The sequence below is a fragment of the Lynx rufus genome, unplaced genomic scaffold, assembly GCF_022079265.1.
Source record: "Lynx rufus isolate CCGP_SWC_20201006 ecotype Redwood Valley unplaced genomic scaffold, mLynRuf1.p SCAF_15, whole genome shotgun sequence".
In the NCBI taxonomy this organism is placed as follows: Eukaryota; Metazoa; Chordata; class Mammalia; order Carnivora; family Felidae; genus Lynx; species Lynx rufus.
The window spans coordinates 38,026,248-38,053,147 of NW_025814829.1; the positions used below are offsets into that span (position 1 = coordinate 38,026,248).

Genomic DNA, 26,900 nt, shown 5'->3' on the forward strand with positions numbered 1-26,900 from the left:
GTCCTTGGTCTCCTTTTGGCAGGTTTAAAGATTACCAAGAGCTGTTCCCACCTTACCCTCAGGAAGGGCAGCATATTGAAGTTCAAACTTCTAGGAAGCCCTCAAAGACAACAACTTACCTACAGGAATCTCAGGTCAGTGAGGAAGACAGTGAAGACAAGACACTGGGAACAAAAAAGCACTGCTTAGGCATTGTCAACCATGCAAAACAGTTTCATTGTTAGCTTATTTATTCACCAAAACAACTACTCTTTTGGATAGGTTTCTTAATTCACATTTACAAAGATGAATTCTGAGGCCCAGAGAAATTGTTACAGTGGAATTTAAGAAAATCCCTGCCTTCACTCTCTGTGACCAAAACCAACTGAGTGATAGACATAAGGTTTAGATACATGGAGATCAAAATGTCAGTGTTTTTTTTTTTTTTAATTTTTAAAGTTTATTTATTTATTTTGAGAGAGAGAGAGAAAGAAGTAGAAGGAAGAGGAGGAGGAGGAGGAAGAGGCAGAGAGAAAGGGAAAGAATCCCAAGCAAGCTCCATGCTGGGGCTCAAACTCATGAACTGTGAGATCATGACCCGAGCAGAAACCAAGAGTCAGAGGCTTAACTGACTTGAGCCACCCAGGCGCCCCCAAAATGTCAGTGTTTTTACTGCTGAAAGCTAGTTTGAAGGACATGGATTGGCTGTGAAGCCAAATGGGTTTAATAATCCTCTGCACCCAAATTAAACTTAGTTACAAGTCCAATCACTGGCAAAATGGAGCAACTCAGGCCTGCATTTACTTGAGTGAACCCCTTATGAGTGACAAAGGGCAAGCCTAAACACAGGTATCCTGCAAACAAGAGACTCCCAGAGAGAGAATGCAGGAGGCTAACAGTAGAACATGTCCATTTTCTCCTTCCAAACTATCAATTATTTAACCCATTCTTTCTCCATGGGAGGAGAGCAAAGGGAATTTTTTTCCAGCTTACACAAAAGCACTTTAATTGACAGTATATAATTTTCCAAAATACAGTTTTGTAAGGAAATGGCAATAATACAGTTTTTACAAAGAAATTTCTCAGTAAATCCCAGAGTACTTCAGACCTCCTCCACTAACACGCATGCTCCCCAAGACAGGAATGTTATTCAGGAAAGTCTCTTCATATGATTTGAGAAAATATTTATGCTTCCTTTAAATAATCACTTGCTCAATGTGTTGTAGAGTTGATTAGTGTCAGAAAAATTTGAGCCCAGCTCCATCTGACTCCAAAAATCGTGCTAAGATTTCTGAAAATAATGCCTAAGCCCATTGATCCTATACTCCAGATATGAAAACTTCTGCTCCTTCCTTTCTCCTCTTTATTTTCTCCATGTATGAGTCAACTCCATGTCAGGATACCATGAATGATCATGTAGGACATTAAAAAGAATATTGCACCCAGAACCAGGAGACTTTGTTTTAATTTCAGGTCTTACAGTTGCTCTTAGATAAGAAAAGATGAAAAGAAACCAACATGGATTTAGTGCCTATTTTGTGCCAAGCACTGCATTAGACTTTACATGTATAATCACTAACCCTCACCACAACCCTGAAGGCTGTTGTTTCTATTTTACACATGGAAACATTACGACACAGATTGAATTGACCCAAATTACACAATTAGGAAGAAGCTAGACTCCAGATGGAAAATTTCTGATCCCAAATCCAGCCACTACATGGCTCTCTAAAGCCATGCTTACACTGAGGATTCCACTTTGTAGAATGAGACAACTGAACTAGTTGATCAATAAGATCATTTCTGGCTCTAAATATCAATTTGTCAAGGGGCAAATGAATTACAGAATGGTCACTGGGTATTATGAAACAGATGAGGAATTTATAAAATGCATTTGTGTGTGTGTGTGTGTGTGTGTGTGTGTGTGTGTCTGTGTGTGGTGTGCGTGTAATTATATTTTTCTCTTTTTAATGATTAGAAATGTTTTTATTCATTTCCTTATTTCTTCAACACTTCAAATCTGCCCAAGCCATTATTCTCTTCTTGTGAGTTTTACTTCTCTCTGACCTCTGTTTTCTTCCTGTTCTTAGCTTTCACACTGTCTCTCCTAATCATGGCATCTTAAATCTTACCATTGAAAAATGGTGGTAGAAGGGGCATTGCCAATGGCCCCATGCTTAGGTAAAGCCAGAACCTTCTACCCACTATCCACTTAATTTAGGGAAGGCTAACAGTTCTCTGACTTGAGTTTCCTCATCTTAAAATTGGAGCTAAAGATGATTTCTTATAAAGGAGGTGTTGTGAGGATTAAATGTAATGAATGTCAAATTTCTGTCATAGTAAACTTTCAGTGAACAGAAGCTATACTGATGAATATGGCATACCCCTCTCTCTTTTCCCAGAAGAGAGGCTGGCTGAAAATGATTAGCTTTATTAAGAGCTTTTGCAAGTACCGCAGATTTATGTCTGATCCCAGTAAACGCCACGAATTTGAAGAATATCTTCACCTGGAAGTACAAAATAGCAAGGAAAGTAAGTCACTTCTCTATTTACTGCCTTTCCTGTTGACATTCCAGACACAGGGGTTAGCCCAGATAAGAAACTGCAGGGCGGTTGCTGTGTGTCATACCTGTGTTAGTGTGGGGTATAGCAAGAACTCCAGGTCCTGGGTGCAAAGCCAAGCTCACCCCTGCTTAGAGAGGATGTGAGTCCAGTGGCTTCTGCTTACAGAGCCAGCAATGGTGGAGAATGACTAGTCTAAAGCATAGCGAGATCTTACATTTTATAAAACTGTCTGTAGTATAGATTTATTCAACTACTACATTTATTATTTCATTCATTCATTCATCACTTTTTGAGAATCTACTATGTAGCAGGAACTTTGCCAGGTGCTGGAGATACAGTAGGAAACATGCAGCATATGTCCTCATTGCATTTACAGTCTTGAATGTAAGACAGAAAATAAGAGCCACAGATGTCGGAGCAAGATTTCCTGGGTTTGAATCTGCCATTTTCTAACTGAAGGACCTTGTGAAAGTGGTTTGTGCCTCTGTTTTTTTTTCATCTGTAGAATGGTAATAATAATGGTGCTTTTCTCATAAGATTATTGTGGACATTAAGTGAGTTAATACATATAAAATATCTTTACCCATTGCTATAAAAGAGTTAACCAGTGTATTGCTATTATTATGTAGTGAGTGATCCCAAAGATAATTTCAAGGAGACCCTAGTTACTCAAAGGGTAGGATCAGGGAAGACTTCTCCTAGAAAATCACATAAATTTGTCTTCAGGAATGAGCAAGTTAGAGAGACAAAATAGGAGGGGAGAAATTTCTAGGTCTGCATAGGATCCTAAAATAAGAAAGAGGATGGCACATTGCAGGAACTGCAATCAGGCCAGATGGATGGGAGATTAATAAGATGCCAAAAGTGTCTGAGATAATATTGGAGGAACTAATGACAAATTTCATCTGTTTTGATGATTTGAGTTGTTCCAATTGTCACTATAACAAATAATACTGCAAAACATACATACTTTGCAATTGTGTTATTTCTATGAAATAAACTCCTTAAAATGAGAGAAATGGGAAAATGGTTAAAAATAGTTAAATTTCAGTCCTTTAATAACATCACACTAAATAAATTCTCACCAACAGTATAAATGAGTGCCACATTGTCACTAACATGGGGTATTATGCATTTTTTAAAAAACTGCCAATCCAGTAAATGAAAAATAATGTGCCATTCTTATGTATATTTCTTTAGTAATCGAGCACTTTTATTTATTGGTCATTTGTATTCTTTTTTGAATTGTTTATGTCCTTTGTCTATTTTTCTATTGGAATTTTTAAATATTATTTTATTTTCTAATTTGCAAAAGTTTTTGTATGTATGTTTTACGAACTGCTTCACATTTAGGATTTTAGAGTAGTTCCAGCTCTTTTGTTTCTTCTTTTAAATAAAATTAGTTCAAACCTGTATGCCCCAGAATGATAGGAAGTCCCATGTCACCCCCCCCCTTTAATTTCCCATATCCCTAGTATTGTATGAGAGAGCCCAAGAAGAGTGCTTCTGTAGCTCAGTGGGAGATCTACCGGCCAGTAGTCTCCTTCCTATCACTATCATTTAGCCTTTTCTGGGACTGTTATATCCTTCAATCAATGACCCATTTATCATTACAAAAAACACTTTCTTGGGAGAGAAGGGGCCAACATGGCAGAGAAGTAGGGGGATCAGAACTTCCCTAGTCTCTCAAACAAAGAAGTGTTGAAGCCAAAGGATTTTGAACCCCAGGAGCCCGGGAAGAAAGGAGACAGTCGTGCTTCCAGGGACCCACCGGGACAACCTGATGGGCCATAGGAGCATGATTGGAACTGGGAGAGATAAAAGGAATGGAGGGGAGGGATCCCCTCCTTCAGAGAGACAAAGGGAACAGAAAGAGAGACTGGTGACGCATAGGACTATATCTGGCCACAGAAAAACCTTGAACTAGGAGGAAGAAAGATCCAATTTCTAACTGTGGGGCTTTCTCCAGACTGGGACTGGCTGCCCAGATCACGCACCTGGGCAGGAGGGGAGCCAGTCCGCGGCTTGGTGGCTAGGTCAGGGGTGCAGTTCGCAGTAGGAGAAAGCAATTCCTTTCCTAGAGTGTTGTGGAACAGGACAACGCCTGCCTGTGCCTGCCAGCAGGGGGCCACATATCTGAGGGTGCAGAGCAGAGCTTCCCCAGTACCAGGACTCCGCACCTCCCCTGTACTAGGATGCACTGAGCGAGAATTTAAATCCCAGTCAAGCGCCAGGCATGGGAATCACAGGAGAGGACCCAAATAGATAAGATCATGAATGAAAATGGCATTATTACAACCAATCCCTCAGAAACACTTATCAGAAGCAATTATTAGGGAATACTATGAAAAATTATATGCCAATAAACTGGACAACCTGGAAGAAATGGACATATTCCTAAACACCCACACACTACCAAAACTCAAACGGGGAGAAATAGAAAATTTGAACAGACCCATAACTAGCGAAGAAATTGAACCAGTTATCAAAAGTCTCCCAACAAATAAGAGTCCTGGATCAGATGGCTTCCCTGGGGAATTCTACCAGACATTTAAAGCAGAGTTAATATCTATCCTTCTCAAGCTGCTCCAAAAAACAGAAATGGAAGAAAAGTTCCGAATCATTCTATGAAGCCAGTATTACTTTGATTCACAAACCAGACAGAGACCCCATAAAAAAGGAGAACTACAGGCCAATATCCCTGATGAACATAGATCCAAAATTCTCAACAAGATACTAGCAAATCAAATTCAACAATTATTCACCATGATCTAATAGGATTCATTCCTGGACTACAGGGCTGGTTCAATATTCGCAAATCAATCAATGTGATACATCACATTAATAAAAGAAAGGATAAGAACAACATGATCCTGTCAATAGATGCATAAAAAGCATTTGACAAAATACAGCATCCTTTCTTAATAAAAACACTCAAGAAAGTCTGGATAGAAGGAACATACTTAAACATCATAAAAACCATATATGAAAAGCCCACAGCTAATATCATCCTCAATGGGGAAAAACTGAGAGCTTTCTCCCTGAGATCAGGAACATGACAGGGATGTCCACTCTCACCTCTGTTGTTTAACATAGTGTTGGAAGTTCTAGCATCAGCAACCGACAACAAAATGAAATAAAGGGCATAAAAATTGGCAAAGAAGAAGTAAAACTTTCACTTTTCACAGATGACATGATACTCCATTTGGAAAACCCAAAAGACTGCACCAAAAGACTGCTAGAACTAATATATGAATTCAGCAAAGTCATACGGTACAAAAGCAATCTACAGAAACTGGTTACATTTTTATACACCAATAATGAAGCAACAGAAAGAGAAATAAAGAAACTTATTCCATTTACAATTGCACCAAGAAACATAAAATACCTAGGAATAATCCTAACCAAAGATGTAAAATATCTGTCAGCTGAAAACTATAGAAAGCTTATGAAGGAAATTGAAGAAGACACAAAGAAATGGAAAAACATTCCATGCTCATGAACTGGAAGAATAAATATGATTAAAATGTCAATACTACCCAAAGCAATCTACACATTCAGTACAATCCCCATCAAAATTGCACTAGCTATCTTCTCAAAGCTAGAACAAACAATCCTAAAATTTGTATGGAACCACAAAAGATCCTGACTAGCCAAAATAATACTGAATAAGAAAACCAAAGTGGGATGCATCACAGTCCCAGACTTTAGCCTCTACTACAAAGCTGTAATCATCAAGACAGTATGGTATTGGCACAAAGCAGACACGTAGACCAATGGAATAGAACATTAACCCAGAAATGGACCCACAATGTATGGCCAACTAATCTTTGATAAAGCAGGAAAGAATATCCAATGGAAAAAAGACAGTCTCTTTAGCAAATGGTGCTGGGAGAACTGGACAGCAACATGCAGAAGAATGAAACTAGACCACTTTCTTACACCATACACAAAAGTAAACTCAAAATGGATAAAGGACCTGAATGTGAGACAGGAAACCATCAAAACCCTAGAGGAGAAAGCAGGCAACAACCTCTTTGACCTCAGCTGCAGCAATTTCTTACTTGACACATCTCCAAAGGCAAGGGAATTAAAAGCAAAAATGAACTACTTGGACCTAATCAAGATAAAAAGCTTCTTCACTACAAAGAAAACAATGAACAAAATTAAAAGGCAACCAACAGAATGGGCAAAGATATGTGCAAATGACATATCAGATAAAGGGCTAGTATCCAAAATCTATAAATAACTTATCAAACTCAACACATGAAAAATAAATGATCCAGTGAAGAAACGGGCAGAAGACATGAATAGACACTTTTCCAAAGAAGACATCCAGATGGCCAACAGATACATGAAATGATGCTCAACGTCACTCATCATCAGGGAAATACAGATCAAAGCCACACTGAAATACCATCTCACACTGGTCAGAGTGGCTAAAGCAAACAAATCAGGAAACTGTAGATCCTGGCGAGGATGTGGAGAAATGGGAACGCTCTTGCACTGTTGGTGGGAATGCAAATTGGTGCAGCCACTCTGGAAAACAGTGTGGAGGTTCCTCAAAAAATTAAAAATAGAACCACCCTTTGACTCAGCAATAGCACTGCTAGGAATTTACTCAAGGAATACAGGATTACTGATGCATAGGGGCACATATACCCCAATGTTTATAGCAGCTCTTTCAATAATAGCCAAATTATGAAAAGAGCCTAAGTGTCCATCAACTGATGAATGGATAAAGAAGATGTGGCTTATATATAAAATGGAATACTACTTAGAAATGAGAAAGAATGAAGTCCTTTCATTTGCAGCAATGTGGATGTAACTGGTGAAATAAGTCAGTCAGAGAAAGACAGATATATGTTTTCACTCATATATGAATCTTGAGAAACTTAACAGAAGTCCATGAGGGAAGGGAAGGGGGAAAAAGTTACAAACAGAGAGGGAGGGAGGCAAACCATAAGAGACTCTTAAATACAGAGAACAAACTGAGAGTTGATGGGGGGTGGAGGAGAGGGGAAAGTGGGTGATGGGCATTGAGGAGGGCACTTGTTGGAATGAGCACTGGGTGCTCATTTGACAATAAGTTATATTTTTAAAAAAACCCTTTCTTTACCCTTGGTAATACTCTTTTCTCCGAAATCTACTTTGATATTAAAATAGGCACTCTAGCTTTCTTTTTATTAGTGTTTGCAATATTGTATTTTCCCATTGTTTTATTTATAACCTAGTTATTCCCTACATTTAAAGTGCTCTTCTAGGGGGCCTGGGGGGCTCAGTTGGCTAAACATCCAACTTTGGCTCAGGTCATGATCTCACGGCTCATGAGTTCAAACCCGGCATCTGGCTCTGTGCTGGTAGTGTGGACCCTGGAGCCCACTTCGAATCCTGTATCTCCCTCTCTCTGCCCCTCCCCTTCTCTGTCTCTCTCTGTCTCTCTCTGTTTCTCTCTCTCTCAAAAATAAATAAACATCAAAAACATTAAAAAAATAAATTGCTCTTCTGGTAGCCAGTATAGAGTTGGGTCTTGCTTTGAAAAAAAATTATCCAACATGACAATCTTAATCCAATTGAAAGTCAACTGTCAAATATTCAGGGCATTTTGTGAGCCATCAATAGCTTGAAATCAACTATGATAGAAGTATTTATTATAGAAATCAGCAAATGTTACAAATCAGATCTCCCCTTCCCTACCAGAGTTGGTTTATAAGTATATCACTGCTCCCAGATTTCTTGAGTGAATTTAGCACCCTCCCTTCCTAAAATCTCTGACCATCACACCAACTTTCCTGTTCTGACTTTTTTCCCCCTTCAAACAAAACTCTAAGAGATACAGATTGTAAGATAGGAAGGAGTAGCTTTTTGTTTTAGTTGGTACTATAACCCTAGGACCTAGCACAGTGTCTGGAACATAATAGGTGTTAGCTATTTATTGAATGGTGTAGTACCCTCCCATCTTATATGTAACACTGCTCCAAAAGGAATCCCACTTATGCCATAGGAAGCACCACACCCACATGAATGATTTTTGAACAGATATCCACAATATTGGATTTTACAGGAAAAATAGTAAATCCTAGAGCTGGATTAGACAATTTTCTTAACCCCAGCCAGTCAATTAACTAGGGTCTACATGCCAAATACAGCCCCAAATCCCTATGAATGGACTTCTTTAGATATATCCTAGTCAAGAAATTTTCTAAAATAAGTCTTTTTTTTTTTTTTTGAGACACAATCCAAACCTTCTAGAATCTTCTATGTTTATCTTTACTCATTCCTGTCTGTTTTCTACTCTGGTGCCCTTATCTCTGTTTCTTTAATAAATTTCTTTACTCTTGATGTTTGGCTTTTTTGTTGTGCTGCTGCTTCCCCAGTTTACTTCTAAATTACTTCCCTGATAAACCTTGAATAAGCATCATCAGAATCACAGACTCCATTTTGAAGGTCACATCTGTATATTCACTTTCTGCAGAAATGTTAGGGATTAGCATAACTACAATGCAATCATATTTCTACAAAACAAGCACCAGGAAAACACAGTTGTTTTGTGCTTTCAGTACACAGTGATTTGCGTGTGTGTGTGCGTGTGTGTGTGTGTATGTTGTCATGCCATCTGAGCAGATGGCTTTTTCAGCAGTACTTCAAGTCAAAGTAAAAAGTTGAGCCCAAGGGTAGGTAGGAAATCACTCTTTCAATAGGCTCAAAGATGGGTCCGGTTTCCTTTCTTCATTTTAGTTATGTCCAAGTTGGAGGCTTCAAGTTTATGAGTGACTTGATCAAATTAGATTTTAATTCTTTCCTCCTTCTCTCTCAGATTTCTCCACATCACCAAATGTATCAGGACGACCAACTGCAAATGTCGCAAACGTCCGGAGTACAGACCTTGAGAATGAAGATATAATCCTTATGAAGCGTCGTATATTTGGCCACAAGATTATCGTTGTCAACTTTGTGATCAATGATTTGTATTTTTTTTCTGAAATGGAGAAGTAAGTTTCCCATCTCTCCCTGTCATGGCTTTCCAAACTTAGTACCATCCAGCAAAGACTGGAGTGGTCTATAAATGGTACCGTGATTTCAAACCTGCCAAGCAGGAATCTCCAACTGAAAATCTCACTGAATTCTGTCACTGTGTCAATTTCTGACATTCTTCCCTTTGGGTACTAGAAGCTCCTCAGTATTGAAAGAGTACTTACTTATACCAAGGAAGTGAAGCACTTTTTTTCTATTATTTGTTAATATGATAGAAGTTCTCTTATGTAGCACCACAGGGCCAATAGTTCTTTAGTTAGAGCAAAGAATTATAATAAAACTTGTGTGTCTGTATGTATGTGCATGAAATTAATATATGTATAATATATTAATTATATATAATATATATTAAATATATATATTATTCCTTGCTTTATTCATCCATCTTATGAAAAAAGCAAGTAGTAGGAACAAACTGGAGGTCATTCCATTACATCTTTTGGTGAGTTATGTAAATCAAAACATCTTTCTACTCTAGGTCAGATTATTCTTACCTGTTGTTCAGTGCCATTTCTACTTAGAAATATTCTTTTTTTAATTTATTTTTTTAAATTTACATCCAGTTAGTTAGCATATAGTGCAACAATGATTTCAGGAGTAGGTTCCTTAGTGCCCCTTATCCATTTAGCCCATCTTCCCTCCCACAACCCCTCCAGCAAACCTCTGTTTATTCTCCATATTTAAGAGACCCTTGTGTTTTTGTCCTCCTCCTTGTTTTTATATTATTTTTGCTTCTCTTTCCTTATGTTCATCTGTTTTGTATCTTAAAGCCATCATATGAGTGAAGTCATATGATATTTGTCTTTCTCTGACTAATTTCACTTAGCATAATACCCTCTAGTTCCATCCACGTAGTTGCAAATGGCAAGATTTCATTCTTTTTGATTGCTGAGTAATACTCCATTGTATACAAATACCACATCTCCTTTATCCATTCATACATCAATGGGCATTTGGGCTCTTTCCATACTTTGGCTATTGTGGCCAGTGCTGCTATAAACATTGGGGTGCATGTGTCCCTTCAAAACAGCACACCTGTATCCCTTGGATAAATACCTAGTAGTGCAATTGCTGGGTTGTAGGGTAGTTCTATTTTTAATTTTTTGAGGAACCTCCATACTGTTTTCCAGAGTGGCTCCACCAGCTTGCATTCCAACCAACAATGCAAAAGAGATCCTATTTCTCCACATTCTCAACAACATCTGTTGTTGCCTCAGTGTTAATGTCAGCCATTCTGACAGGTGTGAGGTGGTATCTCATTGTGGTTTTGATTTGTATTTCCTTGATGATGAGTGATGTTGAGCATGTTTTCATGTGTCGGTTGGCCATCTGGATGTCTTCTTTGGAGAAGTGTCTATTCATGTCTTTTGCCCATTTCTTCACTGGATTTTTGCTTTTTGGATGTTGAGAAGTCTGAGAAGTTTGAGAAGTTCTTTATAGATTTTGGATACTAGTCCTTTATCTGATATGTTGTTTGCACATATCTTCTCCCATTCTGTCAGTTGCCTTTTAGTTTTGCTGATTGATTCCTTCACTGTACAGAAGCTTTTTATTTTGATGAGGTCCCAATAGTTCATTTTTGCTTTTGTTTCCCCTGCCTCTGGAGACGTGTTGAGTAAGAAGTTGTTGCAGCCAAGGTCAAAGAGGTTTTTGCCTGCTTTCTCCTTGAGGATTTTGATAGCTTACTGTCTTACTTTTAGGTCTTTCATCTATTTTGAGTTTATTTTTGTGTCTGGTGTAAGAAAGTGGTCCAGGTTCATTCTTCTGCATGTCGCTGTCCAATTTTCCCAGCACCACTTGCTGAACAGATTGTTTTTATTCCATTGAATATTCTTTCCTGCTTTGTCAAAGAATAGTTGGCCATATGTTTGTGGGTCCGTTTCTGGGCTCTCTATTCTGTTCCATTGATCTGAGTGTCTGTTTTTGTTCCAGTATCATACTGTCTTCATGATTACAGCTTTGTAACACAGCTTGAAGTCTGGGATTGTAATGCCTCCACCTTTGGTTTTCTTTTTCAGGATTGCTTTGGTTATTCAGGATTTTTTCTGGCTCATTACAAATTTTAGGACTGTTCTAGGTTCTGTGAAGAATGCTGCTGTTATTTTGATAGGGATTGCATTGACTATGTAGATTGCTTTGGGTAGTATTGACATTTTAACAATATTTGTTCTTCCAATCCAGGAGCATGGAATAGTTTTCCATTTTTTGTGTGTCTTCTTCAATTTCTTTCATAAGATTTCTATAGTTTTCAGTGTATATATTTTTCACTTATTTATTCCTAGATATTTTATGGCTTTTGGTGTAATTGTAAATGGGATCCATTCCTTGATTTCTCTTTCTGTTGCTTCCTTATTAGTGTATTGGAATGCAACCGATATCTGTGCATTGATTTTATATCCTGAAACTTTGCTGAATTTATGGATCAGTTCTAGCAGTTTTTTGGTGGAACCTTTTGGATCTTCCATATAGAGTATCATGTCATCTGTGAAGAGTGAAAGGTTGGCCTCCTCCTGGCCAATTTGGATGCCTTTTATTTCTTTGTGTTGTCTGATTGCTGAGGCTAAGACTTCCAATAGTATGTTGAATAACAGTGGAGAGATCGGACATCCCCATCTTGTTCCTGACCTTGGGGGAAAGCTCTCATTTTTTCCCCATTGAGGATGATATTAGTGTTGGGTCTTTCATACATGGCTTTTATGATCTTGAGGTATGATTCTTCTAGCCCTACTTTCTTAAGGTTTTTTATCAAGAAAGGATGCTGTCTTTTGTCAAATGCTTTCTCTATATCTATTCAGAGGATCATGTGGTTCTTGTCCTTTCTTTTATTAATGTGATGTATCTTATTGATTGTTTTGCAAATATTGAACCAGCCCTGCACCCCAGGTATAAATCCCACTTGGTCATGGTGAATAATTTTTTTAAGGAATTGTTGGATCTGGTTGGCTAATATCTTGTTGGTGATTTTTGCATCCATGTTCATTGGGGAAATTGGTCTATAGTTCTCCTTTTTAGTGGGGTCTTTGCCTGATTTTGGAATCAAGGCAATGCTGGCTTCATAGAAAGAGTTTGGAAGTTTTCTTTCCATTTGTATTTTTTGGAACAGCTTCAAGAGAATAGGTGTTAACTCTTTTTTAAATGTTGGTAGAATTCCGCCGGAAAGCCATCTGGCCCTGGACTCTTGCTTTTTGGGAAATGTTTGGTTACTAATTCGATTTCTTTACTGGTTATGGGTCCGTTCATATTTTCTATTTCTTCCTGTTTCAGTTTTGGTAGTTTATATGTTTCTAGGAATTTGTCCATTTTTTCTAGACTGCCCATTTTATTGGCATATAATTGCTCATAATATTCTCTTATTGTTTTTTTTTCTGCTGTGTTGGTTGTGATCTCTCCTCTTTCATTCTTGATTTTACTTATTTGGGTCCTTTCCTTTTTCTTTTTGTCTAGGGATTTACCAATGTTGTTAATTCTTTCAAAGAACCAGCTTCTGTTTCATTGATCTGTTCTACTGCTTTTTTGTTTGTTTTGTTGTTTGGTTGTTTTGTTGGTTTTTTGGGGGGAGGGGTTCCATAGCATTGGTTTCTGCTCTAATCTTTATTATTTCCTGTATTCTTCTGGTTTGGGGTTTTATTTGCTGTTCTTTTTCCAGCTCTTTAAGGTGTAAGGTTAGATTGTGTATGAGACCTTTCTTCCTTCTTTAGGAAAGCCTGGATTGCTGTATACTTCCATCTTATTACCACCTTTGCTGCATCCCAGAGGCTTTGGGCTGTGGTGTTATCATTTTCATTGGCTTCCATGTACTTTTTAATTTCCTCTAATTTCTCGGTTAGCCCATTCATTCTTTTGTAAGATGGTCTTTACTCCCCAAGTATTTGTTACATTTACAATTTTTTTCTTGTGGTTGATTTTGAGTTTCATAGCATTGTGGTCTGAAAATATGCATGGTATGATCTCAATCTTTTTGTACTTGTTGAGGGCTGATTTGTGTCCCAGTATGTGATCTATTCTGGAGAACATTCCATGTGCACTGGAGAAGAATGTGTATTCCACTGCTTTAGGATGAAATGTTCTTAATATATCTGTTAAGTCCATCGGGTCCAGTGTGCCATTCAAAGCCGTTGTTTCCTTATTGATACTTTGTTTAGGTGATCTGCCCATTGTTGTAAGTGGGGTGTTGAAGTCCCCTAGTATTATGGTATTATTATCAATGAGTTTCTTTATGTTTGTGATTAATTGATTTATATATTTGAGTGCTCTCACATTTGACCACAAATGTTTACAATTGTTGGGTCTTCTTGGTGGATAGACCCCTTAATTATGATATAGTGTCCTTCTTCATCTCTTGTTACAGTCTTTTTTTTTTTTTAATTTTTTTTTTCAACGTTTATTTATTTTTGGGACAGAGAGAGACAGAGCATGAACGGGGGAGGGGCAGAGAGGGAGACACAGAATCGGAAACAGGCTCCAGGCTCCGAGCCATCAGCCCAGAGCCCGACGCGGGGCTCGAACTCACGGACCGCGAGATCGTGACCTGGCTGAAGTCGGACGCTTAACCGACTGCGCCACCCAGGCGCCCCTCTTGTTACAGTCTTTATTTTAAGGTCTAGATTGTATAAGTATGGATACTCTGGCTTTCTTTTGTTGACCATTAGCATGATAGATGGTTCTCCATGCCCTTACTTTCAATCTGAAGGTGTCTTTAGTTCTAAAGTGGGTCTCTTGTAAACAGCATATAGATGGATCTTGTTTTCTTATCCATTCTGTTACCCTATGTCTTTTGATTGGAGCACTTAGTCCACTGACGTTTAGAGTTTTTTGCCATATGTTGCCTGTAGAGCTGGAGTTTCTGGTGGTGTTCTCTGATCCTTTCTAGTCTTTGTTGCTTTTGTTTTGTTTTGCTTTGTTTTATTTTTTCATCTTTTCTCCCTTCAGAGAGTCCCCCTTAAAGTTTCTTGCAGGGCTGGTTTAGTGGTCACAAACTCCTTTAGTTTTTGTTTGGGAAAATTTTAATCTCTCCTATTTTGAATGACAGCCTTGATGGATAAAGAATTCTTGGTTACATATTTTGCATATTCAAAATTGAATATATCCTGCCACTCCTTTCTGACCTGCCAGGTTTCTGTGGATAGGTCTGCTGCAAACCTGATCTGTCTTTCCTTGTAGGTTAAGGACTTTTTTCCCCTTACTGCTGTATGATTCTCTCCTTGCCTGAATATTTTGTGAATTTGACTATGATATGCCTTGTTGATGGTCGGTTTTTATTGAATCTTATGGGAATCCTTCGTGCTTATTGGATTTTGATGTCTGTGTCTATTCCCAGTTAGGAAAGTTTTCCACTATGATTTGCTCACATAACACTTCTACCCCTTTTTTTCTCTCTTCATCTTCTGGACCCCTATGATTCTGATGTTGTTCCTTTTTAATGAGTCACTGATTTCTCTAAATCTTAAATTGTGCTCTTTTGCCTGAGTCTCTCTTTTTTTCTGCTTCATTATTCTCCATAAGTTTGTCCTCTATATCACTGATTTGCTGCTCTGCCTCATCATTCTTGCTGCCATGGCAGCCATTCAAGATTGCAGCTCAGTTAGGGCTGATGGCTCGGAGCCTGGAGCCTGTTTCCGATGCTGTGTCTCCCTCTCTCTCTGCCCCTCGCCCGTTCATGCTCTGTTTCTCTCTGTCCCCCCCCAAAAAAAAAAATAAATAAAAAAACGTTGAAAAAAAAATTAAAAAAAAAAAGATTGCAGCTCAGTTATATCATTTTTTTATTTCATCCTGACTAGCTTTTACTTCTTTTATCTCTGCAGAGAGGAATTCTAATCTATTTTAGACCCCAGCTAGTATTCTTTTTATCGTGATTCTAAATCCTGGTTCAGACATATTATTTGTATCTGTATTGACTAAGTCCCTAGCTGTTGTTTCTTCCCGCTCTTTCTTTTGGGGTGAATTCCTTTGTTTCATCATTTGAAGGAAGAAAAGGAATTAATAAGGTAAAAAAAATTAAAATTAAAAAATTAAAAACAACACACACACACACAAATCAATTAAATGATGCTAGACTCTAGGTGTGTTTTGGTCTGTTTATTGAAAGGAGCTTGATAGATTAGAGAAAATGGCAGTAAAGGGGGAAAAAAACAAGAAAAAAAGGAAAACATTTGAAAATTTGAGAAAATGAATACAATGAAATAGAATAAAATGAAATGATGGAAATAAAATAATTTGAAAAATTTACAAAAAAGTAAGAAATATAGGAGAAAAATAAAAATAAAATTTTAATAAAAATTGAAAATAAAAGGATTTTTTCTCTTTTTGTATTCAAGAAAAAAAAAGAAACAAATAAAAAAAGAAAATTCAATAGATGGACCAGTTAACAGACTGAAATACAATGAAATACGTTTTCCCCTAGAATTCAAACTATGAAACATTTTATAGTCCACAAACTAAGCAGGTGGAGAGATTTGTGGTGTGCCTGAAGAGCGAGGTTGGCCCTGTTGGGTGGGGCTTAGTGTAATGGCTCCATTCTCCACTAGATGGCACAGCTTAGCTTAGTGGGTGGATTGTTGTGGTGCTTGTAGGTGTGACTGCGCATGTGAAGGAGGGGGTGTCACCCAGCTACCCAGTCTCTAGTATCAGCACTCTGTGCTCCCCCTGCCAGCAATTGCACACCAGTCCTTTGTCTCTGGCTTCCATCCACTCTGCACTTTTACACTGTCTGTGACCAAGCTGTTAGGTTGCCAGGTGGCACCTCCCTCATGAGTTTTATCTCAGATGCAGCTGTGTTTCCCAACCCCTCACTTCTGAGGCACTTCAACTTTGATCCGCTCAGATCCTCTGGGGGAGGGTCTCACCAAGCAATGGCCAGGTGCCAGCCATACCCAGGAATATTCGTGGGACTGTGCTGCTGCCAATGTCCAGAGACTGTGCCTGGGTGCCAGCCTGCCCCAGGAAAAGTTCACATGATCGTGTAGCAGCAGTTTTTCAGGGATTATGGAAAATCACAATACACATCTGGCACCAGGCTTCACCAGTAACAACTTTGTTCTCTGGGGTCTGCTGGGACTGGGTGACGGCACAGCCATTACCAAATGTTTTTCCAGCAGTGGAGCCACTTCTCCTATGTGGCCTAAGGACCTCCCAGACTCTACTCTGTTCCCAGGGATTCACCCTTCCCACCAGAGCACCATCAGGTATTGAGCTGCAGAGTTTCAGACTCTGTGCTCCCCCTGTTTACAGAGTCTTGATGAAATTTAAATCCTTTCCTTTCTCCTTTTTTAGTTCAGTCCCCATGGCTGTTTCCACTTTTCCACTTTCCCTCCAGCTGCTTTTGGGGGGGGGGATGTTTTTCCCGTACTCTCCCCCCATCTCCATCCTGTCTCCACAAGCAAAAACAGCTCCCTGCCCTCTGTGGCTTCTCTCTCCCCCAGTTCACCTCTCTGCACCAAGTACCTGCTGAGCTCTGTGGTTCAGGTTGTGTATATTTTTGTGTTAATCCTCAAATCAGTTTTCTAGGTGTACAGGAAGGTTTAGTGTTGATCTGGCTCTATTTAATGGACATGAGACACACAAAAAAAACTTCCATGCTTTTCCACCATCTTGGCTCCTCCCCCTCTACTTAGAAATATTCTTAACCAAGTGTGTTTTCATGTGTACAGCTGCCCAATTTGTGAGCCCAGAGCCTGAACGGGCAAAAAAGTCATACTGGAGTAGAGAAGTTAGTCAGTGGTTATCAACCCTGGTGCACATCAGGATTGCTTGAAGCTTATGATTACTGCCAATGCCAAGGTCCCTGAGATTTGGATTTTACTGGTCCAGTGTGGATCTTGGGAACTTGTATTTTCACAAGCTACTCATGTGATTCTGATGTGCAGCATAGTTTAGAACATGGGTCTAGTATCTCCAAAAGACAGTTGACTTAAAATTTCTCTTGAACATTTGCAGAGACAAGCAAGTGACTGTAAGAGGAATAAGAGCCTCCACTTTATTCCTTGTCCTCAAGGGTGGGGACATCTTTGTTACTCAGAAAAAGCATGTTGTTGGAATACTGATTTGAAATTTGGAACACATTTTCCCCATAGAAATGATGTACTACATACATGGTGATTAGATACCTTATGTACTAAAGTAGAATGGCTTGATTGTCTTACAAGTCTATATTTGAGATGTGGTGTGCTTTTTTTTTTTTTTGAGAACTGTGTTATAAGTTCTAAACTAATTTAAAAATAAAGACAGAGATGCATAAGTGGTATTTAAGTTGACATAAGTTGGAAGTCCCCTGTACATACATACAGGTCACTTAGTCTTCTATATTACTTCACTCATTGTGTATCATTATTATTGTTTTTGCTTGCCTCTGGTTGATTAGCTTTTTAAAAATGTTTAATTCCAGTATAGTTAATATACAGTATTATATTAGTTTCAGGTGTAGAATATATTGATTAAACAATTATATACATTATTCAGTGTTCATCATGAGAAGTATACTCTTAATCTCCATCACCTATTTCACCCATCTGCCCACCAGCCTCTCCTCTGGTGACCATCAGTTTATTCTCTATAGTTAAGAGTGCATTTCTTGTTTTTTCCTTTTTTTAATTTGTTTATTTTGTTTCTTAAATTCCACATATGAGTGAAATCATATTGTATTTGTCTTTCTCTGACCAATTTATTTCACTTAGCATTATACCCTCTAGCTCCATCCATGTTGTTGCAAATGGCAAAATTTCATTCTTTTTTATGGCTGACTAATATCCCATTGTGTATATATAGCATAACTTCTTTATCCATTCAGTGGACACATGGGCTGCTTCCATAATCTGGCTACTATAAATAATGCTGCAGTAAACATAGGGGTGCATACATCTCTGTGAATTAGTGTTTTCATATTCTTTGGGTAATACCCAGTAGTGGGATTACTGGATCATATGGTAATTCTATTTTTAATTTTGTGAAGAAGCTCCATACTTAAACAGTTATTATTATGTCAAATCATACTAATGTACTTTCACTTACCTGTCAAACTTTTGATGTAAAGCCAAAGCCATTCCTCTAATTGGAGATCCACATATTTTTCTTGCACAAACTATATCCAAAATGCTATCTGCTAATTCTGATTTTTCTTTCTTTCTTTTTTTAAAGTTTACTTTACTTATTTTGAGAGAGAGAGAAGCAAGCAGGAGAGGGGCAGGGAGAGGGGAAGAGAGAAAGAATCCCAAGCAGGCTCTGCACTGAGGGCACAGAGCCCAACGTGGGGCTTGAACCAATGAACCATGAGATCATAACCTGAGCTGAAATCAAGAGTCAGTCACTTAATAGACTGAGCCACCCAGGCAGCCCAAATTTTTCTCTCCTTAAAGTGGAGTGAGAATTTAAAGGTTACTGCAAGGCAATGAATCCTTCTGGATTTTTATACTTGTTTTTTCAATGTTTTAAATTGCTTTGTCACACCCAACTCAATAGCAACTTTTTGAAAAGCAGCTTGTCTTTACTGGAATGTTCCAAGGCATTGAAATTTGTTTTCACAGAAACAGCAAACACCTTTTCTTTTTATGTTCATATTTTATCAATTTTTATAAATTACAAATTATAGTAACAAATACAATAGGCAAAAATATTTGAGAAGAAACATGGATAATTATCAGTATATACCTGCCTCAACTCAATGGAAAAATGTGAGAGTGTATTACAAAATGTACAACCAGTGTATACAGTGAGCACGTTACAGGTATCAGTGTGTTTTCAGAATTTCAGAGCACCTGGTAACTTAGCACATTAGTTAGAGGAATTGGGTTAAGAGATCTTCCACTGCACCCCAGTGAGGCATTTGGCTCAGTTCCACGAGTGCTTACTGATTGCTTACTCATTCTTGTGCACGGGATTTGACATAGGAGATACAAAAGACAACTAAGACATGCTCTCTATTCTCTAAGATCCCACAAACTGATCTGGATGGCAGAGAAAACACAAATAAGAGTTAAGAAGTAGGATGATAGGTGCAGGAAGTGCATTTGGACAACTAAAAAGAAAAGCAGAAATTTGTTTTCCATGTTTACTGCTGAATCCCTGCTCTTGGAACTGCACCTGGCAAAGAGTAAACCCTTAATAAATGTCTGCTGATTGGATAAATAAACGGATTTGCAAATTAAGCTTATAAAGGGAAAACATTGGTAGTCTACTCTTAGAAAAATTTTAAATGGTTAAGATTTAAAGTGGCCTGAGAGGGGCACCTGGGTGGCGCAGTCGGTTAAGCGTCCGACTTCAGCCAGGTCACGATCTCGCGGTCCGTGAGTTCGAGCCCGGCATCAGGCTCTGGGCTGACGGCTCAGAGCCTGGAGCCTGTTTCTGATTCTGTGTCTCCCTCTCTCTCTGCCCCTCCCCTGTTCATGCTTTGTCTCTCTCTGTCCCCCCAAAAAATAAATAAACGTTGAAAAAAAATTTAAAAAAAATAAATAAAGTGGCCTGAGAGAGGGGCACCTGTGTGGATTAGTCAGTTAAATGTCCAACTCTTGTTGATTTCAGCTCAGGTCATGATCTCACAGTTTGTGAGTTCGAGACCCACATGGGGTTCTGCACAGATACTGCAGAGCCTACTTGGATTCTCTCTCTCCCTCTCTCTCTGCCCCTCCCCTGCTTTCACTGTCTACCAAAATAAAGAAATAAACATTATATATATATATTTAAAATATAAAATATAAAGTTGCCTGAGGCCTGAGAGAAATAAACTGTGTACTTAAATCAAGACAAAGTATAACTGACAGATATTTGATGGTTAGTAAAAGAATATGTCACTAGGAGACAGTAGAAAGTAGTTGCCAGGGGTTATGGGAAGGGAGGAATGGATAGTTTTTATTTAATGGGCATAGAGTTTCAGTTGGGGAAGATGAAAAAAGTTCTGGAGATGGTGTTGATGGTTGAACAACAAGGTAAATGTATTTAATGCCACTGAACTGTACATTTAAAAACGGTTAAACTGGTAAATTTTATGTTAGGTATATTTTACTATAATTTAGAAAAATAAGAAAATTAAAAAAAAAAAGCAAGAGAAAAGCACTATCTTGCCTCGGAGAGTGGTGGTAATTGTGAAAGTGTCAGCAGAGAAGGGAAAACAAAGAAAAAGATAGCCCTTAGTTCCTGAAGTTGTCAGAGGCAAAACTCGTACAGAGACAAGGGTGGAGGGAGGATGGGATAAAGGGCGTTTGCAGTAAAGAAATACACTTGAAGAAGCACTTAGCACATTACCTGACCTGTGGTAGGTGCTCAATATCTGCCAATGCATGCATTATGATTAAATGAATAAAGTTTCAACCTGGCCAAGGATTGGCCCTGTCTTTCTTAGGTCAGAAATGGGTCTGGGCTGGCTGTCCTATTTAGTTGCTGCTTTGATCTTCTCCTAGCTGATTTCCTGCTTATTGCTTCTTTTTAGATTTAATAATTTGGTGAGTTCAGCTCACATGCTGCAAGTCAACCGGGCATACAACGAGAATGACGTGATGCTAATGAGGTCCAAACTTAATATCATCCTAAAGCTCTACCTGAATTCTGAAATTCCTCCAAGACTGAGGGTAAAGGGAACTCCCACTTCTCTCTGGGCTTTTGCCAAGAAGCATTTCTTCCACAAGAAATGATAGCTAATAGGCACTTCCTAAGTCCTGTGTCAACCAGATGTCCTTTACTAGAAGTTGCATGACAACATGCCGCTTTCTGGGGAGAGGATGGTCTTATAGGTACTGAGGGTACCTATAGGTACTAGGGGTCACAAGAGGTTTTCTGCCTTCCCTGGAATTATGTCAGTGACAGGCTCCCATTCTATGGGTAGGTGAACATCTCTGAATCCCAGAAGGATGCTATCCTTGCTTCCATTGCAGAGGGCCACCTAGATCGGAGCATCTTCCATGGAACTATCATGTCTCTCTTCCCCATCATTATGTACTTCTGGAAAAGGTAAGTATTTCCCCTTGCCCAAAGATTATAAGGGCAGGAAAACACATTTGACTTTCTAAAGAGTTTTCTGTCTTCCTCTAACTCTCTACTTCATGGTTTCCATTTTCATGGGAACTACAATGGTGTATCCTTACCCTACTTGCTACACTTGGTCTCTCATACTCCCACACTGAAACTGAATCAGAAGATGGAAGGTCAAGTAAGACTGGGGAATCAGAGTGCCTGGGTCCCACATCCCCTGGCTCCCACATGCTTGGGAAAGGATGTTAATTTTATTAGGCATAGGTTCCTCACCTAAGCGTGAGTATGGAACATGGCTATCTGGGGAGAAATTCTGTCAAGACTCACACAACTGCACTTGTGCTTAAGGAGCCCCATTGAGGCAGTAAGACAGCAGAGTTTTACTCTGTTAGGTCCAAATACCATAATATTTCAATTTTCAAGAGGAGCTTAGACATTTAGACTTTTATCTCTGAAAGTTAAAGTGGCAAATGTGGCAACTAACTCAAAACTAAACCATGGTAAGGAAACTCTGAAGGCCAAAAAACAAAAATGAAACAAACAAAATATTTGCAGGACATATGCAACCTGTGGCCCACTGGTTTCTAACCTATCCTGTCAAGGTTTGGACTGAGACACTGGCTCAGGTTCTCCTAGGTGGTTATTTACTCCTGTGGTGCACTGTGGCTCCAGCCTATATCTTCCACATAATGAATGGCAGTGCTCTGGGTGACAGTGACCAAAGGACAACTGGCTGAAATGTTCCAAGACAAGGCTAATTGACATGTTTAGATTATTATGTGATTCCAAGTCTTAAGGGTTCCCCCCCTCCTCTCTCTCTCTCTCTCTCTCTCTCTCCCTCTCTCTCTCTCTCTCACACACACACACACACACACACACACACACACATTACCTTATTATAAAACAAGTGTAAAGTTTGCATACTAATCTCTAACCTTTATTTTAAAATCCCTATGATAATAAATTATTTAATACAGGATTGAAAGAAATTAAAAAGCAAAGTTCAAGATAACAAGGTTAGCCTTTTGAACACCAATTGTTACCTAGCACTAAGACTAGATTTGACTTAGTTCTGCTGAACAGGATTAAATAGAAATTTTTCCTGATTCTGGAGAATGAGAAACCCCTGGGAAATGCATGCTGCCCCTGGCTTGAGTCAGTGCTCTGCAGTCTCTTATACCTATTTAGGAAATATAGGGGTGCTTCAGGGAGGCTTTGAATCCCTAATCCTTATGTAGTTGATTCTTTCCTTGCTTTACTGTATACTCCTATATAAAGAGTTTTATATTGCATAAACTATATTCACATATCTTATCCCAGACGAACCTCTTAATAACCCTATGAGGTGGGTGGAACAAAGTGTTGTTATCCCCATTTTATAGATGAGTAAACCAAGGCTCAAAGGAATTAAGAGACACATAGGATCACTTGGAATTAGGTAAGCCAGGATTAGAAACCAGGTCTCTCTGTCTCTTAAGTACCACAAAGAATGCATCATGTCACACTGGGAGCTCCATAATGGGAGGGAGACCCATTTCAGCAAATGGAATGGCAGAAACCAACTGTGATCAAATAGAGTGTCCTTTAAGGAAAGGAAGGAGGGCAACAGTCAAGACCATCAGAGCCAAGTCGAGATAGAAAATAAATCCAGTCTTAGCCAAGACTGGACCTTAAGGGGGCCAATGCAAGGGTAGGCTGAAGGACAGCAAGGGGTTCAGGGCCAGGGAGAAAGAGATGAAGAATATTGTGAGGGATTCCAGGGAGCAGTAGTTCTCAGGTTCCAGTGAGTATATGAGTCCAAGTTCATGTGAAGAGCAGAGGTCTGTCTACTCCAGGGAAAGGGCTGCTGGGAATACAATGACAGGGTCATGACCTTCAGCAAGGGACAGGATGAAACCAGGGATTGGGACCTGAGAGGAAGTCAGTCAGACACTCTGGCTGTACCAGGTGGGGTTAAGTAGGGAGTTCATACTCTGATGCTCAAGCAAGCATCCCAGGGATTGACCCCCACCTCAGACCTATGTACAGTAGGTTCTTTAAAGACTCCATTCACTGGTTCCAGAAGGGAATTCCAACATACTATGCATGGCAGGTCCTCACTGGAGCCAGGCCTGGACACAGAGGAGGCCACAGAAGAAGGGCCTCTGACAGGCAGCACTCCAAGGCCAAGTCTCTTCTCTTCTCTATTACACACTCCATTCTCTGTAAGGACTGTCCCTGTTCTGGTTCCCTTGTGCTCCATGCTCCAGCCTCCTTAGCTGATAGCTTTCTCCCTGTGACCAGAAGCCATTCTTTTCACAGGTTTTCTTCCTGGAAGGCAGCCCACTCTTACTTCCAGTACAGGGGGAAGATATTTAAGGATAAAAAAACTTCTCAAAAGCCCGCGCACAAGTATCCTCCTTTGAGTGGAGGTAAGTTCTATACCTATGTTCATGACCTACAGCCCCATTCTCCAGCAAATCAGACTCATGAAGGGAAAACAAGGGTCCAAAAGACCAACTTGAGACTTCACAGAGGATATTGTCTTCTGGAGGGGTGAGCATCTCATTAACTTTACTCTTAGAGAAGCATTAAAGTGTATTTTATCTGTGGCTATTAGTGCCAGATAAAGGGAACCCATGCACCAATCCCTGGCAGTACCTCCCAATAGCTTTGGGATGTGGGTCATTGTCATTGTCTATGTGGTGGGTAAATGGAGGTGGGGACCTGCTTTACTGATATTTAAGAAGCCCCCTGCTCCAACTATCTCCAGAAACCCTACCATCTGAAAATTATGTATTTTATAGTGTTAAGTGACAACCACTTAAGTGGTAAATATATATATATATATATCTTTACACATATATATAATTTTATGAGAGCATGAAAAAAATTCAGAAATAAAATGTTAATAGGATTATCTCTGCTCACTGTGATTATGAGAGATTTACATATTGATTATTAATATATTATAATTAGACATTATTAATATATATTATTCATATGTTTTATATTAATATATTTACAAATAAATAGATGTGTTTGAAAACACATACACACATGTTTTCTTAGCACAGAGTAGCTAAACTCAGTCCCTTTCTTTATCTGCACTGAGATCAGTGCTTAAGCAAAAGGGAGTTTTAAAGAGAGGGAGGAGGGTGCACAGAGCAATGCCTAGAGAGGGCAAGACTGAATGTTTTTGCTTTGAAACATTCTGGGAACCAAAGAGAACAGGTTGGTGAATCTGGGTCTAGTACCAGCATCAAAACAAAATATGGAGTTAAGATAGGAGTCTTAGAGACAGCAGCAAACTATCCTGTGAAAGAGCTGACCATTCCATGGTTTCAGCTTAAATTCTGCCCAGTTCTCATGTCCATTTTACCTGACACTTAACACTGTCCCTCCTCCAGCCCCCTCACAAACAAGTATCCTGCCCCCTTTCAGGAGTACAAATGAGGCTCTTGAGACTTAACCCATCCCTAGCTTGCCTGAATGGTAGGGGAAACAACTCTGGACCAGTTTCTGCCCCTCTGAGAGGGTCCTCACCTGAGTAGGAAATAAAACACCTACCTCCCTAGCTGGGGCTGCCCTCATAGCCAATTAATATTGCTCATTATCCTTTTCTCTGCCTTGTAAAGTGTCACATCAGTAGACAGAAATTAACAATCTTTTCAGTATGTGGAGCCAAGTGTCCCCGTGGGAATAAAGGCTCATTTAAGTGAGGGTGGAGGGATGGGTTGGAGGATACTAACAGGGAAAGGAGAGGGAGGTGAGCAGGCAGGGTGGGCAAATGATACTCAAAGGAGCAAGAACATGCCCCTTAGTGGTAACCAAACAGCTTCCAATATTTGGCTCATTTCCTATTGCTGAGCTCTAAGGAAGTAAATCCCCAAATCTTTTCTGGTGTCTGAAGTTGGAAGAGGGCAACAGGATGCCTAAATTAAGGGGCAGGACACTTGGGTCATCCTTTATGTGTTGGAGGACATTGAGCATTTTGCTTCTCCTCTCTCCACCCCAGATCCCTGATCTCAAATTTAGAGGTTTGGATTTAGATAATGTCTATCATTAACATACTGTACTCAGAGGAATGTCATTAAGAGTTTCCTTGCTTACACAGATTTATTTTGTCAGATGTTATAAGGGATTTTAATACACCCCCCTCCTTCTTCCCCAGGAGATCACGCCATTTTAAGATTCACCTTGCTCAGAGGTATTGAGTGGTTTTGGCCTCAACAGCGGGAAATAGTAACAAGTTCAGTCGAAAATTGTGAGTTGGGATTGGAATCCCACTGATGTCAAAAGCCTACTCCACAGTTAGAGGATGACTCTAATGCCAGTTTGGCCAATCTCCTTAGTGACCACAAGGAGACTGAGGTACCCAAAATTCGAAGCAACTTTTTCCAAACCACACAGCTTGTGAGTGGCAGAGGTGGGATGAGAAATGGATCTCTTGGCTGTCCTTCTGGGCCTCTGTGCATAGCTCTCATTTGAATAACTGTACTTTCTTGATTCTTTTATAGCCCCTTGAAGGCAGGTTCCTTAACCTTGTCTGTATCTCTGCTGGCTCCTCTGCCATTTCTGGGTGTGATGTGTGACCTTTATTAAGAGATGATTGTAACATCCCAATTGTTATTTTCTCTTCCCACTGAGAACACCTGTGGGCTTGAACAGGACCTCCAATCTATACATCCTGGTTCCTGGAAGTGCCTGCTGCTGATCTTCTTATTCCTGTAATAAACACTCTGGTCCTAGCATCCCATATTTGAGCCGTGTTATTTCTTTTTTTTCCCCCATCCTTCGGCCTCAAGGAGTTAATCCCACTCCCAAGTACTAAAGTTGTCTTGGGTTCCACATGGATTTCAGGTTGGGGATACTCTTCTCTGTTGCTTATAGGCATAAAATGCCAACTTTCCTATTCTACTCATTTGCATATGTCCTCTCATTGCTTAATGGTAGAGGCCTCTATGGAATATTGCCCATGATCCATAGAGTCCAAACAGCCCTAAAGGCTTGTGGTTCTGTGTTCATCTGGCCCAGTCTCCTTATTTTACTTCCCTGGGTCTGTGGGGTTGGCATCATGACCTTTGCATCCAGATGAAATGTCTACTAAGACAAAAGGTATTACAGCATTCAAACCAGGTCTCCTTAAAGTCCTTGGAGAATCACTGCTTCAACTTCACTTTCCCAACTCCTTCCTTGGAGGTATTTACCTGGAAACTGTTCTGGGATGGCCCTCCCGGGCTGGAGGTCCTCCAGTGAATGCTTGTGTCCTGAGTTCTGATGAAGTTTTTCTCTGTATTTGTCTTTAGCTTCATCTAGCAACCTTACGCCATCAAGACATGTGCTCTCCACTGTGCAGTTGTGTCCTGTCACAGGGTAGGCATGAATCA

The 26,900-nt window shown here is 39.5% G+C and overlaps 1 protein-coding gene across 1 annotated transcript in view; it reads left to right on the forward strand.

Annotated features, from left to right (window-relative positions):
- Positions 1 to 25,803, forward strand: part of RGSL1 (regulator of G protein signaling like 1) — a 123,682-nt gene extending 97,879 nt beyond the window's left edge. The window contains exons 15-21 of the mRNA XM_047077298.1: positions 23 to 134; positions 2,382 to 2,511; positions 9,362 to 9,536; positions 20,993 to 21,131; positions 21,386 to 21,510; positions 23,833 to 23,942; positions 25,685 to 25,803. Coding sequence (XP_046933254.1) covers positions 23 to 134; positions 2,382 to 2,511; positions 9,362 to 9,536; positions 20,993 to 21,131; positions 21,386 to 21,510; positions 23,833 to 23,942; positions 25,685 to 25,803 — 910 coding nt within the window. The remainder of the gene's footprint in view (positions 1 to 22; positions 135 to 2,381; positions 2,512 to 9,361; positions 9,537 to 20,992; positions 21,132 to 21,385; positions 21,511 to 23,832; positions 23,943 to 25,684) is intronic.
- The last annotated feature ends 1,097 nt before the right edge of the window (positions 25,804 to 26,900 follow it).